This window comes from Gorilla gorilla, chromosome 12 (assembly GCF_029281585.2).
Source record: "Gorilla gorilla gorilla isolate KB3781 chromosome 12, NHGRI_mGorGor1-v2.1_pri, whole genome shotgun sequence".
NCBI lineage: Eukaryota > Metazoa > Chordata > Mammalia > Primates > Hominidae > Gorilla > Gorilla gorilla.
In genome coordinates this window covers 34824410-34849958 of record NC_073236.2, presented here as the reverse complement: position 1 = coordinate 34849958, position 25549 = coordinate 34824410, and the positions used below count along the sequence as shown (strand labels likewise).

Below are 25549 nucleotides of genomic sequence, written 5' to 3'. Positions count from 1 at the left end.
ACCTCCCTTCATGGGATCCTCAGGGCTGACAGCTGGGGGCTTCCCACTCAGCCAGGCCTGCGTGGTATCTGCTGCCGATGGAGGCTCTGTCCCTCCGTCTCTCCCTCCAGGGCCCTCCAACATTCTCAGGATAACTTCGGACCTCAGCATTGGCTTGGCCGTGGACAGAGGCACCCCCTTGGACCCAGCATCTGTGTTCTTGATGTGGGGACGTGACTCTGACAACAGCCAATTCTGTCACCCAAGGCATTTGAGCTTTCACTGCACACACCCCCACCCCCTTTCCTTTTTCCCTTTTCCACCAGGCTTCCCAGCCCAGGTGCTGCTGTTGGGATCCTCCTCCTTTCCCCAGAGTCAAGGCATTGTCTGTACACAAGGCCCATTCCCTGCCCAGCAGCCAAGCTTGAGGTCACCCTGCGATAACCTGAAGGGCGTGGAAGGGCTTGTGGCTGAGCCAAGGAGAAGCAGCACTCCCTTCCCGCCGAGCGTGCACTTGGCCTGCAGAGGGGAGTCCTTGCCTCTAACCCTAAACACAGAATTCCTTGAAAGCCAGTCACCCCAGGGCAGAGCAGGACTATGTCCTTTCTGGCTTTCTCTTGCTTCTGGTCCCATAGACAAAATTTTTTCAGCAGCAATGAACTCAGAGGCCAATCAATCATTTCTCTGGCAGAAACTGCAAAGCCCACGTAGCAGAAGGGAGATGTTGCAACTGTGGGGTCTCTCCCTTGGAGCAGCAGTTAGAAGTGTGTTGATCTGAGCCAACAGGGCCTTGTACAATCAATTCTCCCACTAAGAAACTGGCGGGGTGCCCCCTCCAGCAGAATGCCAGAGCCAGCATCTCCTCAGAGTCCCTGAAGCGCCAGCCTCCTCACCACATGGCCTTTGTCGGGGTTCTGCCAACTTGCAAGGTCCTCCAGACATTGTTTACATGGGTATTGTTTGCGTTCGGGCTGCTGTGCATGTTCTTGAACCATGCGTCTTGTTGGGGTCAGTCCATGAAAGTCTCCATGTGACCGGGCACGTGGATAGAATGGAGTATGCCAGCAGTCCTGGGGTGCACGTGTGTTTGTATGTACAAACGAAGGTCTATTTCAGGGTGGTAAACTTCACAACCACAGGAACAAAGCTGCTTTCTCCTCTGAACTTAAATGACTTAGAGAAAAAACATGCAATTTGTAAATTGCCTGGACATTCTCAGAGAGACAGCAGCTTGGCTCAGAGGATAATCTTTGTTTTGTAGCATTCTGTTCCTGGCAGATTAAAGAATGATGTCCTTTTTAAAGGAGAAGGAGGAGAAGCAGAAGGAGGAGGTTGGGCTGACTGAAAAACTTTTTATCTAGGGTGGCAACGTTAAGTACTTTCTGAAATGTTCTTTGCATGCATTTGGGCCATTAAAAAGAAGAACAAATGTGACTTACGTTTTCATTTCCTGGAATCCATGTTAATTATTTTTGGGACGTGGTCTAGAGAGAGCAAGCAAAGATGGTGGTCACAAAATGCGCAGGACGTAGGAGAATCCTACCCCAAACCCAGGCTCTCTGGGGATGACCAGGAGCTCAGGAACGGTGACAAAGTCCAGCCAACCCCCTATAAAATGACTTCTGAAGCACCTTCTACCAGAGGCCCTACAACCATATGAAACATTTCAACAACTCATTTTGCAAAGATCTGGAATCTTGTAGGTCAAGGTGATCTACCGGGTCAGTGGTCCCCAAGGCAGGGCTCATCTCCACACCAGCACCGATTTTGAGAGCTCCTGTTAGGAGGAAGAGGCCCGAGGGGGTGGTGTGAATGGGCACACGGTCACGGCCACAGCCGCGTGGCTGGTCTGAGCACGCCCCCATCCCTGGAATCTGGGACACTTGCAGCTCACATGGTTTCTGAAGAATCCTCTATGGAACTCTTGTTTGGTATTTCCTTCCCAGAATGTCTTCATCCCAGGCGCCTTTCTGTTATTTTCCGGTCTTCTCAGGTGTCCCCTTTGTATCTGAAAAACATAAGGCAGAGCAGAAACGCCCTGTGTAACCAGATCGCGAGACGCTGGCCTCGCAGGGGTAATCGTGCCCGCCCCTTGCGGCTGGAGGAACCCGAGGCTAAGACACCCACTTCTGGCCTCACTCCTCACCTTTCCACACCCTTGGCAAATATTCCACTTTCCCCTGTGGTCAAATGGAAAGGGCAGACTGCACTGCCCCACCATGTTTTTTTGTTTGTTTGAGACGGAGTGTTGCCCTGTTGCCCAGGCTGGAGTGCAGTGGCATGATCTTGGCTCACTGCAACTTCCACCTCCCGGGTTCAAGCGATTCTCCTGCCTCAGCTTCCCGAGTAGCTGGGATTACAGGTGCATGCCACCACGCCTGGCTAATTTTTGTATTTTTAGTAGAGACAGCGTTTCACCATGTTGGCCAGGCTGGTCTTGAACTCCTGACCTCGTGATCTACTCGCCTTTGCCTCCCAAAGTGCTGGGATTACAGGCGTGAGCCACTGCATCCAGCCACCCGCCGTGTGTTTTAAACACCATGAGGTGTGTTCACGCAACATTCAAGAAGAGCAGGTGATTCTGATGCTAGCCTGGGTTCTTTTCCTTCTGACAGATCATGCACTGAGGGCTTGAAAAGCACATTTGTCTCTAGCGTTACAGATATGCTTCCCAACAGCCAGTGAAGCTGGGTAGTGACAGCCTCCCGCGGTGTCACCGAGACAGGTGTGCTGGCACAGAGGCCTCCCCTAACCTCAGCCCTCTGCCCCCCAGCTCCCCGCCGGCCCAACAGCTCTCCTTCCTGCGCAGCGGCCTCCTGAACATCCTCTACCTGCACATGCCTGACTGCCCGGTGTCCCTGCTCCAGTGGCTGTTCCAGGTGAGGACCGCAGGCCTGCCACTAGGTGGCGGGAGCGCTGCAGTCTGGTGGCCCGGCAGGCCCACAGGCTGAGGGGTGGGCACTTCACCTCTTCTTGCCTTAGGTGCTGCTTGGCTGGGCTCAGGCTGGGAGGAGGGAGGAGAGCTGATTGGGCATCGATCCCCACCATGGTGCTAAGAATGCCAAGGCCAGGGAGGTGCAGGGGGTTCGCCTGTGGTCTCCCAGAGCGGCGAGCGCTGGGAGCCTCTGCTTCCCCCGAGGGTGTGTGTCTCTGGGTGCTGCCTGTGCCCTCACGTGGCTTTCCTGAGGGACTTGGTGTACCCAGTGGACTTACGGTCTAACCTCTCAGTGAATCGGTCCAAGCCCCTCAACAAGTGCTTCCTATGCAACAAAGCTAATTTCTTCACCGGTCACAGGTCCCTCATCCCATACGCAGCGGGAGGGCCGCTCAGGGCCCACGGCAATCCTGCAGCACCTGGTTTGGGGCCCTCATGAATTTGGAGCCGAGGGTGCTTGGGCGTTTGAGCGTGTGCTTCCTGTGTGCAGTTGTAGCTTGGCTGGGAAAACCTGGAACGGCTGCTCTGGCTGTGCTGTTTTTTCCCTCCTGGTTGCTGCTAGAGCGTTTTGCCATAGGGGAACATACATTTTGCCCAGGGCTTGACACCTTTGCACAGAGAGAGGCAGTGAGAAGCCAGCAGGGACAGCCCAGGAGTCAACCGCTGTGATCTGAATGCCAGGCATGAGGATGCCGTCCTGGCCTTGGTCCCCACCCAGAATCGTTCCTGTCTGGGGACAGGTGGGTCACAAGTTCCAGCTGGTCCCATTCCTGCCCGTTGGAGCCTGGACCTCAGCTGTAAATCAGAGCCATCATGTGGGATGGATTATTCCAGGAACTGCTCGGCCTCAGCAGGCTGACTGCAGTCCAGAGAGAGCCCTCCAGCTCTCCCTTCGTGCTCTGGGTCCTTCACCTTGCTCATCCTTACCCCGGAGGAGGAAGACATGCAGCTTCTGAGTCCCTGGTGTGTAGCTGCTAACCTTGTCAGCCCCCAATCCCCCACCCAAGGCCCAGAAGGAGCAGTGGGTGAGTAATGGGGAACAATGGGGCCATTATTCCCCACGCTGGCCGGTGCAGCCCCTGCTCCTTGCACAGTGTGTGACGGAACACACAATCGAGCATTGGGAGGCACAAAGGACCCATCTGAGACAGCGCCCACAGAGGGGCCCTGCGTCACCCTGACACTGGCGTGGAGTGCCTTCCCGGGGGTGTGTCGGTTTCCTCCAGGTTCAGAGACCCCCATCCTGGGAGGCACAGACGAGCCTTCCCCTGCCTCTTTCCCCGTCTCCATCATGCTGCGAGGGGGCTGGAGGGGAGAGGGGTGCAGGACCCAGCCCTGAGGTCAGACAGACAGACAGACTTGGTGTGAGTTCTGGCCCTGCCACCTACTCCTGTGTCGCTTCGGACGGGTTTCTTAGCATCAGCTCTGTGCCTCGGAGCCAGGCCCGATGGGCCCATGTGGAGGGAAGTGGGACATCCGTGAGGTGCCTTGTCCTTGTGCCCCCACAGAGCTCTGCTCTGGGCCTGGGTGTCCTCTGTGAGGCACGCCGTTAGTGCAGAGTTCCAGTTCACATTCTGCAGGAAGGAGAGACAAAAGCTCCCATCCCCCATGGCTGAATCCAGATCCATGAAAGGGGTGCACTGGCTTTGGGGGGCCTTCTGGGCAGTGTCCTCAGGGGACTTAGAACCTCAAGCAGTTACTGGGAACCGTGGTTGTGGGAGGCAGAAACCCATGGGGGCTCCCTTCTGCAGGTGCGAGGGTGGTTCCTGAGGTCCCAGGGTGGGGGCATGCTGGGCCCCAGGAGGAGCTGGACCCAGGGATGGGGAAGGGTTGGGATCCTAGGACTGGCCTCTACTGCTGTCTCCCTGCAGGCTCCATGGCCAAGTAAGGCCAGACCCTTTTCCCAAATCTGGTTCCTCAGGAAGGAGAATCTGGTTAGGCTAAGAGGGGTTAAGTGGTCCCCTTGTCCAGTCAAAGGCAGCTCGGGAAGTGGGGTCCCAGGGCTGCTGGGGCCATGCCTGTACCTGGGGTCCCTACTGCGCCAGGGCGTGGGTGAGGTGGGCAGACTGCTCCAACCCTGCTCCTTCGATGTTCTTGGAAAGGACAGCCTGAGTTCTCTCTCAGGGACTCGATCCCGTGCACTCCTCCCTGGGGCTTTAATAGGGTGTGCATGGGCACTGGCTGAGCTGTGCCCTCGTGTGGGCCAGTCTTACCGGGAGAGTGGACATCAGCAGGAGGTGTACACCCTCAATGAATGTATGTTCTTGTTGGGAGAGACTCAAGTGTTCAGCCATGAAAATGCTGTAGGAAGTTACGACAGGAGGAGAAAGGCAGAGTTCTAGATGCCGACCGGAGGGCATCCACGCAGGCTTACTTGGGGGGGCGTGCTTGGGAACCACACCTGTGAGGGAGGGAGAGCATTTGGCCCCAGGCAGTCCCACTGGGCTCTGTAGCCCGGTGACCCCTTTAGAGTTGACCCAGTTGAGGCGAGGTCTCCAGCCTCGGCCAGTTATCAGATGCAGACACTTGGTGAGGGCTGTGACCTTGGACTAGGTGCTCCCTCCAAGGTCAAGGCTCAGAGAGGGTCCTGGGCTCAGGGCCCTGGCAGCGACACTGCCCAGCCCCTGGGGGAACAAGAGCCTCAGTCCTGAAAGGAGATGTGCCCACAGTGCCCACAAGGCAAACTTTTCTGGGTACTGGGGAGGAACGACGTCGTGCACAGCATGGCGGCCACTGTCATGAACTTGGTGAGTGCCCCTAGACCAGATGGCACCTGTGGGCTGCTGCTGTCCCATTGCTTATTCCCTTGTCAGCCTCTCTGCATGTTTCCAAACCCCAGCTTCTGACTGTCGGGCTCCAGGAGCATTCAGATAAGGATCCCAGAAATGACCACCCTGCCCTTGTTTGAGGACCTGTGTTCAGTACGAAGGACCTTCTAAGCTGGTGGTGTCAGATGACAGTGTGTTAAGGCGCTGACCTGGAAATGATTTGAGGATCACAGAGAGGGCCCACCCTGTGATTGTCCTGCTGCCTGTGATGAGTGCAGGCATGCTTTCTCTCCCTTACGCTGGGCCCTGCCCTGGAGGGGCATGGCTGTGACCACAGGGAGCGAGGGGCAGAGGGACCAAGACCCCCATGCCAGGAGGTGGACGGAGTAGGAGGTTTCAAGTGGCACAGACCTGGGTGTCTGTGCCTGAGTGCTGGCTTTGCTGCTCACAGGCTGTGTGACTCTGGCAAAGTTCTTTGACTTCTCTGAGCTTGGTTTTCCATCTTCTAATTGGCAACAATGACAGTGTCCTTCTACCACACGGACTTACGAGAATTAAATGGGATTTATTTAATGTGGAGTAATAGAAGTTTGCTACTATTGCTTCTTAGGAATGACCCAGCTAACCAGGTTTTTTTTTTTTTTTTTCCACCTAGCTGCTGACATGGCCTCCAGAAACGTCTTTGAGAGCCTTTGGTCTTCTGTGGGATCTCATGGTGGATGGAATCTTCCTTCAGCCTGGTCAGTACTGGGATGCAGGGTGGAGATTGGCGCAGTGAGCTCCCAAGCCTGTGATACGTGACTCTCAGTGCCCGGAGCCCAGCTGCAGGGGAGGTGCTGGTGGGACATTGCATCCAGGGTGTAGAGGCATCAGGCCATCTTTGACTCAGGCTCCAGCATTAGTAAAAAGCTGAACCAACAGGCTCCTCGGCACCTTGAACTGGCCTCAGATCTCAGTCCCTGTGGCCACGGCCAGGCTGACCTCACAGGCTCTTGGGATCCCAGAGCAGTCCAGGACAGTGGGTTCAGACTGAGACAGTCTCTAGGTCTGAGGGGACAGCTCACCCCCAAGTCCTTCCTGAAAGCGCCGGTTAGCTTGAGAGGGTTCCAGGAACATCTGCATCAAATCAGGGTGCTCCTTGGGTTGGAGTCACCAAAGGGAAGAGCCTGAAGCTGTCTCCCTCACTGACAGCCTTCTTTGGCTGATAGGACATCCACAGTGTCCCTGAGTTTGGTCTGGGTGGGAATGAGAGCCTCAAGCTGGTGCCTTGGTTGTGGCATTTAGGAGGTATATTTAATTCCTCTTTATAATGCTTTTGGATGTTCAGAGTTCCACAGAAGGAATTAATTTCCCCCCCCTAGTGGCTGCACCCTCCCTAGACTGTCATCATTTGGTACCTGAACCTAGACACTTTGGCACCAAAAAATATCATGTAACCAGTTGAAAGTTGCTTAAGCAGACAGTGAGAGGGACTCCCAGGTGGTCAGACCCCGCCTCTGCCCCAGCTGTAGGCTGCTCACCCCAGAGCAAGAAAGCACATGGCCCTGAAGGCCAAGGCTATAGACCCAGGATGTACCATGAGCCCCCAGCCCTTTGAGTTTCTGCTTTTGTGCCTCTTCTGCTTCAGGAGTTGGCTGAGCTGGGGCCATCTGTCAAATTAGAGCATTCCAGACTCCTCCGCCCCTGCCCTCCATGGAGCCCTCTAAGCGAGGTCTTCTGAATAGCACCAGTTTCAGCGCCCTCTCCCTTTTCGTAACCTCTGCCCCTGTAGCCCCCGATGCCCTTTGGAGCCCCAGGGGCCGCCTCTGCGGCATGCCTGCCCTTTAGGGGAACAGAGGCCTGCCTTGTCCTGCTCCCTGCAGTGGTATGTGTCTCCTCCGCTGAGGCAGAGGGGATGCCCCACTCTCCTTTGCTTCTTGCCACGTTGTCTCTGATGCGTTCCCCATTAGGAAGGATCAGAAACAAGCTCTTGAGTCCCCTGTCAGCTTAGCTCTGGCTCTTCTAACTCCAGAGCATCTCCTGTGGCCACTACCTGAGAGCCCAGCCTGGGATTCTGTTTCCCTGCCCAGGGGACCAGGGACTGGCCTAGAGAATTCTATGCCTGGGGTCGGGATCTCAACTGGTATGGGGAAAGTGAGAGGCCCGGTCCATTAGAGAACTGAATGCAGGGACTTGAGCAGATAGTTGCGTACCCAGGTTCTTAGCAGCATTGTTCACAATAGCTAAGAGGTGGAAGCAACCCAAGTGTCCATCCGTGAATGGATAAACCAAATGTGGTACATACATACAGTGGAATATTACTTGGCCTTAAAAAAGGAAGGAAATTCTTTGAATGTCCATGATGTATTATTTTAAAAAAAGAGGAAGGAAATTCTGACACATGCTACAAGATGGATGAACATTGAAAACATTACGCTGAGTGAAATAACATACAAAATAACAAACACGTATATGAGGTACCCAGGGTAGTCAAATTCATATTCCATGTATATGAGGTACCCAGGGTAGTCAAATTCATAGAGACAGAAAGTGGAATGGTGGTTACCGGGGGCTAGGGGAAGGAGAGAGTGGGGAGTTACTGTTTAATGAGTACAGAGTTTCAGTTTTGCAAGAAAAAAGAGTTCGGAGATGGATGGTAGTGGTGATTGTACTACAGCGTGAATGTACTTACTACCACTGAACTGTGCACTTAGAAATGGTTAAGATGGTAAATTCTATGTTATGTGTATTTTACCACAACTTAAAAAAAAAGCTAGGTCAAGAGCAAAAGGGCCAGGTGCCCAGAGAGAATCTGCCAGGAGTCAGGACTAAAGATCAACTGCCATTTCAGGAAGCATTTCTAAGGTTAAATTAGATCCAGGATTGATGCAGAAGGAAGTCATTTCCTCAGGGTTTCACTAATAGCCTGGGGCTCTTGAGTGTCTGAGAGGACAGCAGGCCTCTGGGGCACAGAGCTCAGGATAGACTGAGGCTGCCTCCCTTCACCCGTATCTATGATTTGTGTGTGCGCGCGCACGTGTGTGTGTGTGTGTGTGTGTGTGTTCAAGCCGCTTCTCATATGTAAACAGGAGATTTGTTTGTGTGTAAACTTCCATCCTTTCCTGGAGTTTGTGGTGACCAGCAGTTCTTCCCAGACTGTCCTAGGGAGATTCTTACGCAATTGCGTTTATCCCAACATGCTGAGTAAGGAAAGAGTTGAGGGGACCAGGACTTAAGAGCATTGACTATTACGGGTGTGCTCTAGTGACTGGGGCTGAGGGCCTGAGTGGCCCAGGGCACTCTAGTGTGTGTGTGGGGGGGGCGGGGGGCGGTAACGGAGAATTGTATTCCTGGATTGAGAAGCAACATGTGTACATGTCAGCTGTGCAGAGAGCTCGGTGCACTCAGAGAAGGGATACTCTGGCACATTGCCATGCCTCATTGCAGGGAGCATTCATTTATTCAGCAAAGACACATTGAGCACCTCTTTCCTCAAGCACTTCGCTAGATGGCAAAGAGAGGATCAGGGATTAATAAAGTCCTGTTCTCAGGAGGCTAATAGGTGGGAGGGGATTAAATGAGCAGCGACCATCAGAGACAGAAAGGAGGCAACGGGAAGAGGAATTACTTGTAGTCAGGTAGGTTTGGGATGTGGGGAGGCAGGAACCAGGAAGTGCTTTGTAGAAGATGAGACAGTTGAGCCATCTGTACCAGAAAGCAGAGACTGCAAACTCAGTTGCCTATGGGGACTGAGTGAGCAAAGTGTGAGAGCTCCTGCCCGATGTAAAGGGGCTGTCCGCATCAGGTTTGGTGCAGGTAAACGCAGGTCTGGTATTCTCAAACCTCTTCATTTTCAAGAGAAGCCACATTTTAGTTAGGTCGTATTTTGACTATTGATAACAAATACCAAGAGCAGTTTGTTAGCTCACATGACAAGGAATTCAGAGGCAGGTGATTCTGTGACACGTTCAGTAGATGCGCAGTCTCAGGGCTCTGGATTCTGCGTGTGTCTTCTCACTACTTCCTCTCCGGGTTGCAGAATGGCTGCCGTAGCTCCCACCACCATTGTGTTCTCAGGAGACAAGAGTGTTCAAGGCAGCAAAGGAAAGGATGGGACATACGAGGTCACTGCTTCTCATACTTTCCCCTCTTTTTATCAGAACAGTTTTTCCATTTTGTTTCATTAGAACTGGGGTCACGGGCTTTAGAGGTCACTTGCCATGTTGTTTGTCTGTCCAGTGCCCTTTGAACATCACGGCTATGTCTGAAGAATTTCCAGCCTCATGAATCCTATCCCTTTAGGGTTGAATGCATGAGATTTACTCTTCCAGTCTTTTTTTTTTTTTTTTTTTGAGATGGAGTCTCACTCTGTTGCCCAGGCTGGAGTGCAGTGGCACAATCTCGGCCCACTGCAAGCTCCACCTCCCGGGTTCACGCCATTCTCCTGCCTCAGCCTCCTAAGTAGCTGGGACTACAGGCACCACTACCATGCCCGGCTAATTTTTGTATTTTTAGTAGAGACAGGATTTCACCATGTTGGCCAGACTGGTCTCGAACTCCTGGCCTCAGATGATCCACCCACTTCAGCCTCCTAAAGTGCTGGGATTACAGGTGTGAGCCACCGCGCCCAGCTGGGATATAGATGTTTATGTGAGATGTCCTGTTGGTAACTAACTCAGTTAAAACAACAAGAAAAAACCACCGCGAACCCATCTGCAGACTCCATTCAATTCAGACCACTGATCTGCATCCTTTGGGCGGAGTATCAGGGTATACAGGGATGCAAGGGAAGCAGGGAGCAGTGGGAACAAAGACAAGGAGATGGAAGAGTGGGGCTTTCCTTGAAGGGAGCAGAGGAGGAGATAAGACAAGGTCTTGAAGGCCAGGTCTTGAAGGACAGTGGGGGCCATTGCAGGTACAATGGAGCTTTATTAATATTTGTCAAGACCAGGATGGAATGGTTGGTTGTTTTAAAGATACAATTCACATAACATACAACTCACCCTTTTAAAATGTAAGATTCAGTAGTTTTTAGTATACTCAGAGTTGTTGAATCATCACCACTGTCTACTTCCAGAACATTTTCATCTCCCCAAAAAGAAACCTCTTAAAATGTGCTATATCCATAAAATGGAATACTATTCAGCCATAAAAAAGGAAGGAGTGACATATGCTATAACATGCATGAACCTTGAAAGCACTGATAAGAAAAAGGGATATGAAAATTTCATGCCTATTCTGAAATGTCCAGAATAGGCAAATCCATAGAGACCAAAAGTAGATTAACAGTTGCCAGGAGATAGGGGAAGAAGGAATGGGGAGTGACTGCTGATGGGTAAGAGGTCTCTTTTTTACCAGATATGTGATTTGCAAATGTTTTCTCTCATTTTGTGGGTTTTCTTTGTAACCTCTTGATAATGTCCTTTGAAGTACAAAATTTTAAAATTTTGGTGAAGTCCAGCATATCTGTTTTTTTCTTTTGTGGTGTCAAAATTAATGACATCATTGTCTAATCTCAGGTCATGAAAATTTTCACCTATGGTTTCTTCTAAGAGTTTTATACTTTTAGCTCATAAATTTAGGTCTTTGATCCATTTTGAGTTCATTTTTTGTATGTGGTTTGAGATAGGAGTCTAGCTTGGTTCTTTTGTGTATGGGTATCCAGTTGTCTCAGCACCATTTGTTGAAAAGACTGTTCTTTCCCTATTGAATTCTGTTGGCACCCTTGTTGAAAATCATTTGACCATAAATGTAAGGGTTTATTTTTGAACTCTCAATTTTATTCCATTGGTTTATATGTCTACCCTTATGCTAGTACTCTAAATTTGTTATTACTATAGCTTGTAGTAAGTTTTAAAGTTGGGAAGTGTGAGTCCTCTAACTATACTTTTTAAAAATTTGTTGGCCAGGCGCAGTGGCTCATGCCTGTAATCCCAGCACTTTGGGAGGCCGAGGCAGGTGGATCATGAGGTCGGGAGATCAAGACCATCCTGGCTAACACAGTGAAACCCCATCTCTACTAAAAATACAAAAAAAAAATTAGCCGGGCATGGTGGCGGGTGCCTGTAGTCCCAGCTACGCAGGAGGCTGAGGCAGGAGAACGGCGTGAATCTAGGAGGCGGAGGTTGCAATGAGCCGAGATCGCACCACTGCACTCCAGCCTGGGTGACAGAGCGAGACTCCGTCTCAAAAAAAAAAAAAAAAAAAATTGTTTTGGCTGTTTTGGGTCCTTTCCGTTTCCATGTGAATTTTAGGACCAGCTTGTCAATTTCTGCAACATTGAAAGCTGGGATTTTAATAGTGATTGTCTTGGATCTATAGATAACTTTTGGGTACTATTGCTATCTTAATAGTAAGTCTTCCAATCCATGAACATGGGATGTCTTTCCATTTATTTAGATCCTCTTTAATTTCTGTCAACAATGTGTTGTAATTTTCAGTGTACGTGTCTTACATTTCTTTGGTCAAATTTATTCCTAAGTATTTTATTCTTTTGGTGCTGTTATAAGTAGAGATGTTTTCTTAATTCCTTTTCAAATTGTTCATTGCTCATGTGTAGAAATACAGATTTGTATATATTAACCTGCTCAACTTGTTTATTAGCTGTGATAGTTTTTTTGTGGTAGAATTTGGTTTCGAAAGCAAACATACTCTTGTGCAACTCATTGATTAAGAGAAATGACCTCATGTTTCTTTAACAAAAATGTTTTAGCTGAGCTGGTATATGACTGGCCGTTAACCTAGCGCCAGTCTTGAAGCAATGTCTTCGGAAAAGGAGCTCTATCAGCGAGATCAAAACGCTTTAGAAAGGAGTAGAGCTTGCGTAGGTTCTTTTCCATTTGCTTCAAAGACAATTGTCCATTTTTACCTACCCATTTCATTCGCTCTTGGCTTCTATAATATTTGTGTAGGAGGAGGGGGATATAATAAAATAGAATGACCCTGGCCAGTACATTCTTTGGATATTTTGAAAGTGGGCGAGACATTCAGCTCCAAGAACAAAATTCATTTCACGTTCTTGAGCAGGGTCTTAGGACACTTTGTTCTTCCTCACTTGATCATGCTTTTCCCTTTGTTCTCCTCGAGCTCTGGCCTCGTGGCCACTGGGGCCTTGGGTTTCCGTACAGGCCGCATTTTGTGGGTTACTTTCTTTTCTGCCGTTGCCTGTTGCATTCTCTTTCCTTCATCTCTCCCTTCCTTTCTTTATTCCTCCTTCCCACTCCTGCTCTCAGAAAGCATTCATAAAGTTGCTTCTTGTAAAAGGAATAAAATGGAAACAAGATGGCCAGCAATCTTACCACCCAGGTAACCCCTGTTATTTTTTAAACTACTCTCTGTACCAAGTTTAGCAAATTTAAATACTAGAGAAAGATGCAAAATAAAGAGTGAAAGTCTTCTTCCCAGCCACTCCCCACAACCACTTCCTCCTCCCAAGTACTCATTAGTACAGTTTCTTGTGATTATTTCCCGGAACAAAATGAATACACAATACACATTTCATCTATATTTTTATGTTTATATATTTATACCGTATTTCTTTCGCCACATTAGTATCCATCTGAAATTACCTCCAGTGCCGATTGCTCTTCCCAGAGTTTCCCAGTTCTCCCCACTGGTGTCTGGAGAGGCCACAGCCTGCACAAGGCAGGTCAGTTGGGGCTTTCTAGACCACAGGTCTGCCGAGTGAGGGGTCCTGGAGGTGGGATGAGCCACTGGGGTGCAAAAACAAAAAATTAATACATATTTCTGTTTTAGCTCATCCGTCTTTAAAAAAACTTATTGAGGCATAAATGAATACATTCACTTGCAGACATTGGAAGTGTATAATGTATACACTTACATATGTGCCTGTAAAATCGTTGCCACAATCGAGCTAGTGAATATATTCCATGGCCCCCAAAAGTTTCCCTGTGCCTCTTCATGATTGATCTCTCCTCCACCTCTTGTCTGTAGGAAACCACTGATCTACTTTGTCACTACAGGTTAGTTTGTATTCTCTAGAATTTTATATAAATGGAATTATGCAGTAGGTACTCTTTGTGGGCTGTGGGTGGGGAGGGTCTCGCACATTTCACACGGAATAATTATTTTGAAATTTAAGCAGTCTTTAGACTGTCTATCAGGTTGACACTCTCTGTTCTTCACCATCTTATTAGGAGATGTCCTCGCCTCACCCGATCTGCCTCTCTTGTGGTTTGCAGGACAGCCTCCTGCTGCAGGAGGTGGGGAGCGAGCCAGTCAGAGCCCCTGGAGTGGAGGCCCCACGACCTTCTCATCTGCAGGTCGCGTCTCCTGTGGCGGTGGCAGCAGCAGCTGCCCATATGTGTGGAGCAGTTAAGTGCCTGGGCCCTGGACCCCATACCGTTCTCATGCCGGGTGCCCTTTACTCCCTGATTCCACAGGGCTGGTCCCATTGTCCTCAGGCCCAGAGAGGCGGGCTGGGATCCAGGTCTGCCACGCCAGCTGCACTCAGTCCCCGTGCTGGTGCTGTGAGAATGTTGTCTAGACCCAAATGGGCAGGAAAACACTTGGAGGACCACCCAGGAGACCCCAGGGCCCAGCTCCCTCAGAGCTGTCATGTGCTTGGCATAGCCCTTTCAAAGTCTCCAATTAGAATTTGATAACAGTAATTCAGCGTCATAATTGATCTCTGTTTTTTAAAAACATTATTCTTGGATATGATAATAAAAGCAGTTTAATTGAAAATAATAGGTGACATTTCCAGAGAGCTTAATCTGTGCTAGGCACCAAGCCCAGGGCTTGGCCTATCTCATTTAATCACCACAACAACCCTACAAGTAGATACTATTATTGTGCCATGTTATAGGTAGTTGGGGGCTGGAAAGCCTGCCCAAGCTCCTACTGTGTGTGCAATGCATGCCATCTCCTCTGTGGTCAGCCAGCCCTTGTCCAGCTCATTTTACCTCACCCTCTCTGACTCTCTGTGCTGCGACCTCTCTGCCTTTCTTTTCTTCCATCTTCCTTCTGCCACAGGGCCTTTGCATGTGCCAGCCTCTTTACCTGGGACACTCTCCTCCCTCCCCTCAGCAGCTCTCTGACTTTGCCTTTGTTTTTTTGTTTGTTCATTTGTTTGTTTTGTTTTGTTTTGAGATGGAGTCTCGCTCTGTCGCCCAGGCCGGAATGCAGTGGCGCGATCTCAGCTCACTACAAGCTCGGCCTCCCGGGTTCACGCCATTCTCCTGCCTCAGCCTCCTGAGTAGCTGGGACTACAGGCACCCACCACCACACCCAGCTAAATTTTTGTATTTTTGGTAGACACCGTGTTTCACTGTGTTAGCCAGGATGGTCTTGATCTCCTGAGCTCGTGATCCGCCCACCTCGGCCTCCCGAAGTGCTGGGATTATGGGCGTGAGCCACCGCGCCTGGCCTTGTTTTGTTTTGAGACAGAGTCTCACTCTGTTGCCCAGGCTGGAGTGCAGTGGCATGATCTTGGCTCACTGCAACCTCTGCCTCCCGGGTTCAAGTGATTCTCCTGCCTCAGCCTCCCGAGTAGCTAGGATTACAGGCACGTGCCACCATGCCTGTCTAATTTTTGTATTTTTAGTAGAGACAGGGTTTCGCCATATTGGCCAGGCTAGTCTCCAACTCCTGACCTCAAGTGATCCACCCACCTCAGCCTCCCAGAGTACTGGGATTACAGGTGTGAGCCACCACACCCGGCCTGACTTGCTTCTTAACTCCATCTCTTCCTCTCCGTTATGGACTTCTCTGGCATCACCTGCTCAAGGAGGCCTGCCCTGCGGGCGTGTGCCGCCCCCTTGCTTCTATGCTTGGCTCCCTTTTCCACTCGTGGCTTTAGTCATAGTTGATGGTGGGTTCTTTGATTAATATTGTCTCTCCCAATGGGCCGTGAGCTCCAAAGTACAGGGACCATGTTTTTGTTTTGCTTTTAGTTTTAGTTATCTGTTGGGTTCCTGGCAGCTATGTGAGCAGGGACACGGTAGGACCCAGGTGGTTTTTGTTGAATGAGTGGGTGGGTCTCCAGAAACACTGCGTCTCCCGGTGGACAGCAGCATCTTTTCCAGATAGCTGCTCTGATCCTTTGTGGCCAGTCAGCTGTGGAGCTGGGTGTACCAGAGAAGCTCTGATGTGCTCTCTGGTCCTCCAGCATCAGGACCTGAGGTCTGTTGGCCCTGTGGGGGCAGGCATGCATGCTTTACCCCAGCTCAGCCGGCATCTGCAGAGTCTCCCCGCCTGTGGCGCACTCAGCTCCTGTCCCCACCACTACATTCCACCACCTGTACAAGGGGACCCTCAGGTACTGCGCCATCAGTAGCTCGTGAGGCCCAGGTGAGTTCGTTCCCTTAGGACAGTACCTGTCATCAGGAATTTTTAAAGCTCTCAGGTGATTCTTATGTGGAGCTGGGGCTGAGATGCTCCAGGTTTTGAGGACTTTGGCCAAGTGCACAAACCTCTTGCAGGAGAGGTGGCCAGGCAATAGTGGGGGTTTTGCCCACCACTTTAGCTTAGGACTCTCAACCCCCACTTTTAAAATGAGGTGCAAAATAAATTTAAATGACTTAAACTCGGAGAGCACTTTTTTGTTGTTGTTGAGACAAGGTCTCACTCTGTCACCCAGGCTGGAGTGCAGTGGTGGCATCAGGGCTCACTACAACCATGACCTCGATCTCTCGGACTCAGGTGATCCTCCTGCCTCAGCGTCCTGAGTGGCTGGGACTACAGGTGCGTGCCACCACGCCCGGCTAATTTGTTTGTATTTTTGGAGAGATAGAGTCTCACTGTGTTACCCAGGCTGGTCTCAAACACCTGGGCTCAAGCGATCTGCCTGCCTGGGCCTCCCAACTTGTGGGGATTATAGGTGTGAGCCCCCGCGCCCAGCCCAACACTTCTTAATGTTTGACTTTTAGACTCTGATCAGAGGATGGCTGCAGCTCCCCCAGTACTGAGCCTCCGGCCCTGGCAATTTTCAGCTATGGCTGAGCATTAAAAAGTATGATGTCTGTGTCCTGCCCTCTGAGATCAGTCTGAGGCACAGCCTGGGCATTAGCATTTTAAAGCCTCCCCTGCTGATTCCAGTGGGCATCCAGAACTGAGAGCCCCTGGGCTACTGAGCCACGGGCAGTTGGCCTCAGGTGCGGTGAGAGGGGAGCCGGGGCTGGCATCTGAGGATTCCTGCCCACCCCCACCACCCTCATCATCCACCAGAGCACGGGAGTGTGGCCCTGAGTAATGCTCCGGAGCCAGGGCCACAGCTTTCCCTAGCTCAGTGGAGCCCAAACTTGGCTGTGTATTAGAATCACTTGGAAATTTTTTAAAATTCCAAAGCCTAGTCCACACCCCAGACTAATTAAACCACAATTGCTGGGGGTAGGGCACAGGTGGCAGTAATTTTTGACACTCCCTAAGTGATTACAACATGTGCAAACAGGCCAGGTGTGGTGGTTCACACCTGTAATCCCAGCACTTTGGGAGGACAGAGGCAGGAGGATTGCTTGAGCTTAGGAGTTCCATACCAGTCTGGGCAACATAGTGAAATCTCGTCTCTACTAAAAAAAAACAACAACAACAACAACAACAAAACCTGGGCATTGTGGTGTGTGCCTGTAGTCCTAGCTACTCTGGAGGCTGAGGCAGGAGGATAGCTTGAGCCCAGGAGGTTGAGGCTGCAGTGAACCACTGTGTTAGGCTCTCAGCTGGGTCCTTGATTGAGATGAGAGCAACCACCATCATCCCTTCCAGTGCCGGGTCTGCTTGCTGCCCAAGAAACGGTGTGTGGAGACCCCCCTCCTGTTGTTATTTTTTTAAAGAATGCTTTTGTTGGCCAGGTGTGGTGGCTCACGCCTGTAATCCCAGCATTTTGGGAGGATGAGGTGGGCGGATCACCTGAAGTCAGGAGTTCGAGACCAGCCTGGCCAACATGGCAAAACCCCGTCCCTACTAAAGATACAAAAAATTAGTCAGGTGTGGTGGCAGGCGCTGGTAATCCCAGTTACTTGGGAGGTTGGGGCAGGAGAATCACTTGAACCCAGGAGGTGGAGGTTGCAGTGAGCCAAGATCACGCCATTGCACTCCAGCCTGGGGGACAGAACAAAGCTCTGTCTCAAAAAAAAAAAACAACCAAAAAAAAAAAACCCGGGCGTGGTGGCTCACGCCTGTAATCCAGCACTTTGGGAGGCCAAGGCGGGTGGATCACAAGGTCAGGAGATCGAGACCATCCTGGCTAATATGGTGAAACCCCGTCTCTACTAAAAATACAAAAACTTAGCCGGGCGTGGTGGCAGGTGCCTGTAGTCCCAGCTACTCGGGAGGCTGAGGCAGGAGAATGGTGTGAACCCGGGAGGTGGAGCTTGCAGTGAGCGGAGATCATGCCACTGCACTCCAGCCTGGGCAACAGAGCGAGACTCCGTCTCAAAAATAAATAATAAATAAATAAATAAATAAAAAGAAGAATACTTTTGTTGTTGTATTTTTTTTAATAGCCTTTATTTTTTAGAACAGTTTTGGGCTTACAGAAAACTTGATCAGAAAGTAGTTTCTGTATACTCATTCTCCACTCCCACCCACCCACCAGTTTCCTCTATTATTTACATCATATGTTAGTGTGTATATTTGTTACAATATCAATACCTTATTAACTGATGTCCATAGCCTAAATTAGGGTTGTGTTGTGCAGTTCTATGGATTTTAACAAATGGCCAGGCGTGGTGGCTCACGCCTGTAATCTCAGCACTTTGCGGGGCCGAGGCAGGTGGACCACCTGAGGTCAGGAGTTCGAGACCAGCCTGGACAACATGGTGAAACCCCCCTGTCTACTAAAAAAGTACAAAAATTATCCGGGTGTGGTGGTGCATGCCTGTAGTCCCAGCTACTTGAGAGGCTGAGGCAGGAGAATTGCTTGAACTTGGGAGGCAGAGGTTGTAGAGAGCTGAGATTGTGCCACTACACTCTAGCCTGGGAGACAGAGTGAGACTCCGTCTCAAAAAAAAAAAAAAAAAAAGTATAGACATGCTCATCCTTACTGTGTCATACGGAATAGCTTCATTGCCCTAAAAATGTCCTCAGTGCTACCTGTTCATCCTATCCTCCTTGCCCCCCTCCTTCACCCTCCACGCCCGCCTCCTTCACCCTCCACGCCCCCCAACCCACCCAAGTTCCTGGCAAGCACTGCTGTTGTCACTGTCTCTATAGGTTTGCCTTTTTCAGATATCCTGTAGTTGGAATTACACAGTCTGTAGTCTTTTCACATTGGCTTCTTTCACTCAGCAGTAATTATTTCAGGTTTTTCCATGCCTTTCCGTGGCTTGATAACTCATTCCTTTTTTATTGCTGAATAATATTCCATTGTGTAGTTGCACCGTAGTTTATTTGTTCATATTTTTTTTTTTTTTTGAGACAGGGTCTCGCTCTGTCACCCAGGCTGGAGTGCAGTGATGTGATCTCGGCTCACTGCAAGCTCCACCTCCCGGGTTCGCGCCATTCTCCTGCCTCAGCTTCCCGAGTAGCTGGGACTACAGACGCCCGCCACCGCGCCCAGCTAATTTTTTGTATTTTTAGTAGAGACGGAGTTTCACTGTGTTAGCCAGGATGGTCTCGATTTCCTGACCTTGTGATCCGCCCACCTTGGCTTCCCAAAGTGCTGGGATTACAGGCGTGAGCCACCGCGCCCGGCCTATTTGTTCATCTCTTGAAGGCCACATTGTTTGCCTCCAATTTTTGACAGTTTTGGATAAAGCTGCTATAAACGTTTACGTACAGCTTTTTGTGTGGGCGTAAATTTACAGTTTTTTGAGTAAAATACCAAGGAGCACAATCGCTAGGTCGTACGGTAAGAGTGTTTAGCTTTGTAAGAAGCAACCAGACTATTTTCCAAAGTTCCATTTTACATTCTCACCAGCAATGAATGAAAGTTCCTGTTGCTCCACTTTCCTGCTAGCATTTGATGTCTCTGTTTCATATTATTCCAGAGATCAGGCATATTCCAAAACCGTCCAGTTCAAAAACCCAAACTGGAGCTGGCAGGGCGCAGTGGCACCTGCCTGTAATCCTAGCACTTTGGGAGGCTGAGGTGGGTCGATCACCTGAGGTCAGGAGTTAAAGACCAGCCTGGCCAACATGGTGAAACCCTGTCTCTATTAAAAATACAAAAAAATTAGCCAGGCGTGGTGGTGTGCGCCTGTAATCCCAGCTGCTTGGGAGGCCGAGGCAGGAGAATTGCTTGAACCCAGGAGGCAGAGGTTGCAGTGAGCCGAGATCGTGCCACTGCACTCCAGCCTGGGTGACAGAGCAAGACTCCGTCTCCAAACAAAAATTAAAACCTGAAAATCCAAACTGGGAGAGAATCTGGTAGATCATTCATTTATGGACATTACCAGGAAACTCTTAGGTTGAGTCTAAACCAGTCTCAACCTTTTGCTTTCCAAACTTGGGAGGGTAGTTTGCTACTGCTACCTTCCTGAGTCGTGCTGAGGGAGCCCTGTATCCTTAAAAACAACCAAGAATGCATGCTTAGGTGGCCAAGTGAGAAGGCGATTGCCTGGAGCTGAGCCGTAATAGCTGGGCCTCTACCAGCCGTGCTGGACCGTGATATGACCTTGAGCATGAGAGGCACATGCTAAGAACAGCAGAGCCGAGAGATGGGCTCCTGAGATCCTGCAGGTACAGTCGGGTCTCTGCACCGGCTGTGACCTGCCTACTTACAGACTTCTTTTTCGTCAGAGAATAAAATTCTGCTTTTTGAAGGCCGGGTGGGTTTTTTTCTTTTATTTTTGTTTTTTTTGTTTTGTTTTGTTTTAATTTTGTTCCATTTTGTTATTTGTAGCCAAACCTAATTCTAGCAGATATGAGTGGTTCTGTGGTTTGGCACGATGTCACTCTGTCACGCATACCGGGGGCCTCGAGTGCTTGCTGGTATTAGGTGACACCAGGCAGTGGTGTGAGTTACAGAAGGGCAGGGGAAAGGAGAGGTGCCCTGGGGATGGCATCACCTGCCCTGTACACATTTCTGTGAATAAGCAGGCCAGGGGCCTATAGAGATGGTGTTGGCAGGTGCAGAGTTGGTTATAGCAAGGTAGGGAGGTTGTCAGGGGCACCACAGGAAAGGCCTTGGGCTCAGGGTGAGTGGGGAGAAAAAGGAAAAAAAAGGCACCCTCGGAGCTGGCTGCAGGGTAGAGAAGAAACAAAAAGAAGGTTCCAAAAGAATGTGGGTGCAGATCTGGAAAAGAGCCGGTGAGAGAGAGACCAGGAACAGCAAGCGGTCAGCATTTCTCAGTGTCTCCCTAGACACACGGTTTTCTCAGGGAGAGGCAGTGGCACTCTTTGGGAGAACGCCGGTCTGCCTGCGTCCTGTGCTTGCACTGTCATCAGGGCAACAAAATGTGCATGTTTTTAAAATAGGAAATGGATATGTCATAGTTGGGGGATACAGGATTTTGTGTTTTTTTTGTTGTTGTTGAGGACCTGGCTCCCTTTAGTAATGACACTCCCTGTTTACAAGTCCAGTGGCTTCCCTTCATCCCTGGTCCTTGCCCCAGTCTTCCAGGCCAGCTGATCTGCCTCTCTCTCACCCCCATCTGCCTCTCCATCCTCACCTCCAGCCCCTAGGCCTTGCACCCACTCCAGCACCCTGGGCTCCTTGCTCAACCTAGAAGACAGCAGTGCTCCCTGGCCTCAGGTCTCTGCCAGACTCCCCAGGTCACTCAGGGTGCTCCAGCGTCCCCTGACCACCCTTCCTCCCAGCCACGGATGCCACCCAGCATCATTGGGCATTATGTATCTTTCATGTGTGCGTTGTGTGTCCCCCACCCAACACCAACAACCCGAGAGCAGGGCTGCTTTGTGTTTTGTTCACCGTTGGGTCCCCGGCATTTAGAACAGCACCTGGTGTTTGCTTGCCATTTGCTGAGTGAATGCACGGTTGAAATGACTAAAGCTAAAGCTAATTGACTAAAGCTGGCAATATTGAAACAAGTTTAAATTTAAGTAGAAAAGTGCTGCAGGAAGATAAGTGATTAGATTTGGGAGGATATGAAAGAATTGGATTTTAAGCCTCCCGTAAACATTGTGAGCCCTGCACTCCAGTTAGGATCGGACTCAGTGGGATGGGTAGCTTGCTTTCCTTTAGGAACCAGCCTCCTGGCCCTCTTGCCCCCTTGCCCATTAAGGCTGATGGGGACCTCCCCTCCTCCTGTGGTATCTCAGATTCAGGGAGCTAGAACTCAGGCAGATGGTGCTGCTTGGCCCTCCCAGTGCAGCCACCCAGCAGAGCTCATTAGCTGTTTGATTGGGGGGTTGGGGAGGATAAGAATGGAGCCTGCAGACCCAGTCTCCTGCCGCCAAAGCCCTAAGGCCCAGGATGAGGACTCAGGGAACGAGGGAGGCCCAGAAGGGGGGCAGGAGCCAGGTCTTGGAGCTGAGGCTGGCGCTTCCAGTGGCCGAAGAGGTTCTTGGGATGTGCATGGATTTCCAATTCCATGTAAGGGGTGCCAGGAGAACGGTAGTGAATTAACAGCTTCTTCCACGACACAGATGGAAAAGCCACTTTTATTTTAGGCCTGATGATTTTCTTCCTCTATCTTCCCCCCACACCCCCAAGTGTCAGTTCCATCCCAGAAGGGTAACCTAAAGGGACGCCTGCAGACTCACAGCCTCTACACAGAGCCCAGAGTCTTTGGGCTGTTCACGCTGGCAATTTTTTTTTTAATTTTTTTTTTAATTTTTTTATGAAACGGAGTCTCGCTTTGTTGCCCAGGCTGGAGTGCAGTGGCGCGATCTCAGCTAACTGCAGCCTCCACCTCCCGGGTTCAAGCAGTTCTCCTGCCTCAGCCTCCCGAGTAGCTGGGACTACAAGGGACCTGCCACCACGCCTGGCTAATTTTTGTATTTTTAGTAGAGACTGGGTTTCACCGTGTTAGCCAGGATGGTCTTGATCTCCTGACCTTGTGATCTGCCCGCCTCTGCCTCCCAAAGTGCTGGGATTACAGGCGTGAGCCACCACACCCGGCTTTTTTTTTTTTTTTTTTTTTTTTATTTATTTGGAGACGGAGTCTCACTCTGTTGTACAGGCTGGGGTGGCATGATTTCAACTCACTGCAACCTTTGCCTCCTGGGTTCAAGCAATTCTCCTGCCTCAGCCTCCTAAGTAGCTGGGATTACAGGCACCCACCACCATGCCCGGCTAATTTTTTTGTATTTTTAGTAGAGACAGGAGACAGGGTTTCACCACATTGACCAGGCTGGTCTCGAACTCCTGACCTCAGGTGATCCACCCACCTCGGCCTCCCAAAGTGCTGGGATTACAGGCGTGAGCCACCATGCCCAGCCCATGCTGGCATTTTAAAAGACACAGTGTTCCGGTGCTCCCCTGGGCATCACCTAAAACGACTGTTCTGTGCCTGGAGGAACTGAGTTGGGGAGCTGGAGCCTGGCAGCCTGACGTCTGAGTTTCCTCTGTGTCAGCTCTCCAGAAAGCCCTCATCGGGGACAAACAGAGCTCAGGAAAAGCTGAGTGCATGGCCCACTTCTAGGCAATGTTAATTATGGGCTCCGGGGTGATATTTTCCTGTCCTCAAGTCACCAGCCTCCAGGGCTGCTGATGGGGACTTAACTGTCCCGAGGCCTCCCAGGCCCCTCCTCTGACACTGCTCCTGACACCTTGGCCTGGGTCGTGCTGTGCTGTGGAGCAGTTGCTGGGTGGGAGAGGGGAGAAGGGATGATGCCCGGCTGGAGGCTGGCAGAGTGGGCACTGCTGCCTGTGAGTCAGGGGGTTTCACAGCAGAAGATGCCTCTGTGTGGGCTGGGGTGGGGATCTCAAGGGGAGGCGGGCACAACCTCCTTGGGGTCTGAGGCTGCTGGCAGGAGGTTCCAGCCCACCTGGGCCTCCCGGTGCCTCGCCCTGGGTTGATTGTCTTCCCCTCCCTGGAAAGTTCATCTGCCCGCCCACAGGTGCATGCACATACGTGCACAGTCCCCCGAAGGCCCTGGTGAACAGTTCTGTCTTTCCAGTAGAGTCTCATTGTGTTTTGCAGACTTCATTCTTCCCAGCTCGTTTGTGAGGCGAGTAAGGGGTATCATTACCACTCTTTACTTGTTAAGTTGCCCAAGAGAGGAAAAAAAAAAAACAAACAAGAAAGTTTTTCCTCCTCCAAGAGTCTAATTACTTGTTTGGTGAGTCTCAACCCATATACATTTCCAAAGAGGGATACTCGGTGCCTGCCGAAGAAATGTCCTTGGGCAGGTTTCAGAGACCCTCTGCCCGCCGTCCTGCCGTCTGCCAGCACTGCAGCTGGGCAGGACTGTTGCCAGCACTTTTCAGTGAGCTTAGGAAACTGATTCTTACGGTGGTCCTTGCGGAAGTCCCCACCCCGCTGCAGCCCTCCCTGCTTTGTGCCTGTTCTGCCTCCAGTCTTGACATGCCATGCTGCTTTGTGCTGCCCTGCCTCCATCTTTTCTGTCTCTGTGTCAGAAAAGAGACATTCCCATTCCACCTTCCACATTTCATATCCCTTGTCTTGTCCGCTCACCACCCCCAAGTAACACCTGCTCCTCTGAGAAGGCTCTGTACCTTTTACCTGCTTTGATTTTTGCATAAAGACATTCACTTGTATTTCTTGATCTGGCTTCTGTTCCTCCTAGACCGTGAGCTCCTTGAGGTCAAGGTCTCCTCTAGCTTGCCTTTTTATCTTCCACACCTAGCTAGTTCCTGAACACAGTGGAGTGTGCTGAAGTGGGTCCTCAGGGTGGGACACTCACCCTCTAGAATGGTGAAGGCTCCACGTATGTGCTTCTGATGTATCCCTAACCCAGCTTCCAGGTTCTTGAATCTGATGCCCCACCCATTGTCAAATTTAACATCTGCCTTCTGGGTACTGCCAGCCCATCTTATGACTTGTTTTCAGTCTCCCTGTTTTGGTCCATTTGAGATGCTATGACAAAGTACCTTAGACTGGGTAATTTATAAACTGGGAAATTTATTGCTTACAGTTCTGGAGGCTGGAAAGTCCAAGATCAAGGTACCAGCAAATTTGATGTCTGGTGAGAGCTGCTCTCTGCCCCAAAGAGGAGGTCTTCTGGCCAATTCCTTATGTGGCAGAAGGGTAAAAGGGGCAACCAGCTCCCTCAGGCCTTCTTCCTTTATCAGGGCACTGATCCCATTTGTGAGAGCTCCATTCTCATGACCTAATTTTCCTCCCAAAGGCCCCACCTCTTGATGCTATCACACTTGGGATTAAATTTCAACATATGAGCTTTGGAGGCTATACATAAACACTCAGAACATAGCACCCTCTTAGCTGTGTAGTACTTGGTCAGATTTGTTTTGGATTCTCTCCATTCATTCATTCTGATTCTTCCATGCACCGGCCACATTTTTAGGCATGGGGCCTGTAGAAATGACCAACACAGATGTGGCCCCTGCCCTCGTGGGACTCCTGTTCTACCGGGGAGAGACAGAGGGAGAAGCAAGTCAACTGCTAAGTCGGACAATGCTGAGGAATGAGAGCAGAGTGGAAACATAGGCTCTGTCCCTGGATGAGGTGTGGGAGCTCACGGTGCAGAGAACACGTGGGGCAGGAGGTCTTGGGCAGCCATCCTTGGAGAAGACGTCTGGACCCATTCTTTTTTATCTTTCTACTCTCCCGCTTATAAAAATGTCCTTAAGTAGTCTGACAGAAAAAAAGGCCCTGAGTACCTGAGTATGTAAGTTTCTCCCTGTTTGCTGATGTGGTCAGATTTTTTTTTTTTTTTTTTGGAGAGACGGAGTCTCGCTCTTTCACCCAGGCTGCTGGAGTGCTGGAGTGCAGTGGCTCTATCTCAGCTCATTACAACCTCCACCTCCCAAGTTCAAGCAATTATCCTGGGACTACAGGCTCATGCCGCCATGCTCGGCTACTTTCTTTTGTATTTTAGTAGA

General features: G+C 50.5%; 1 protein-coding gene across 7 annotated transcripts in view; it reads left to right on the top strand.

Annotated features, from left to right (window-relative positions):
* Positions 1-25549, top strand: part of FAM178B (family with sequence similarity 178 member B) — a 112554-nt gene that overhangs the window by 32416 nt on the left and 54589 nt on the right. For 2 of the 7 annotated variants that reach the window (XM_055378541.2, XM_063695564.1), the window contains 2 exons: positions 2753-2858; positions 6338-6422. In XM_055378541.2, the coding sequence (XP_055234516.2) occupies positions 2753-2858; positions 6338-6422 (191 nt within the window). Of the gene's footprint in view, positions 1-2752; positions 2859-4100; positions 4279-5562; positions 5662-6337; positions 6423-13862; positions 13995-25549 lie in introns of those variants that run through there. The other 5 variants (XM_055378540.2, XM_063695565.1, XM_019020811.4 and 2 more) reach the window with 5 other exon arrangements.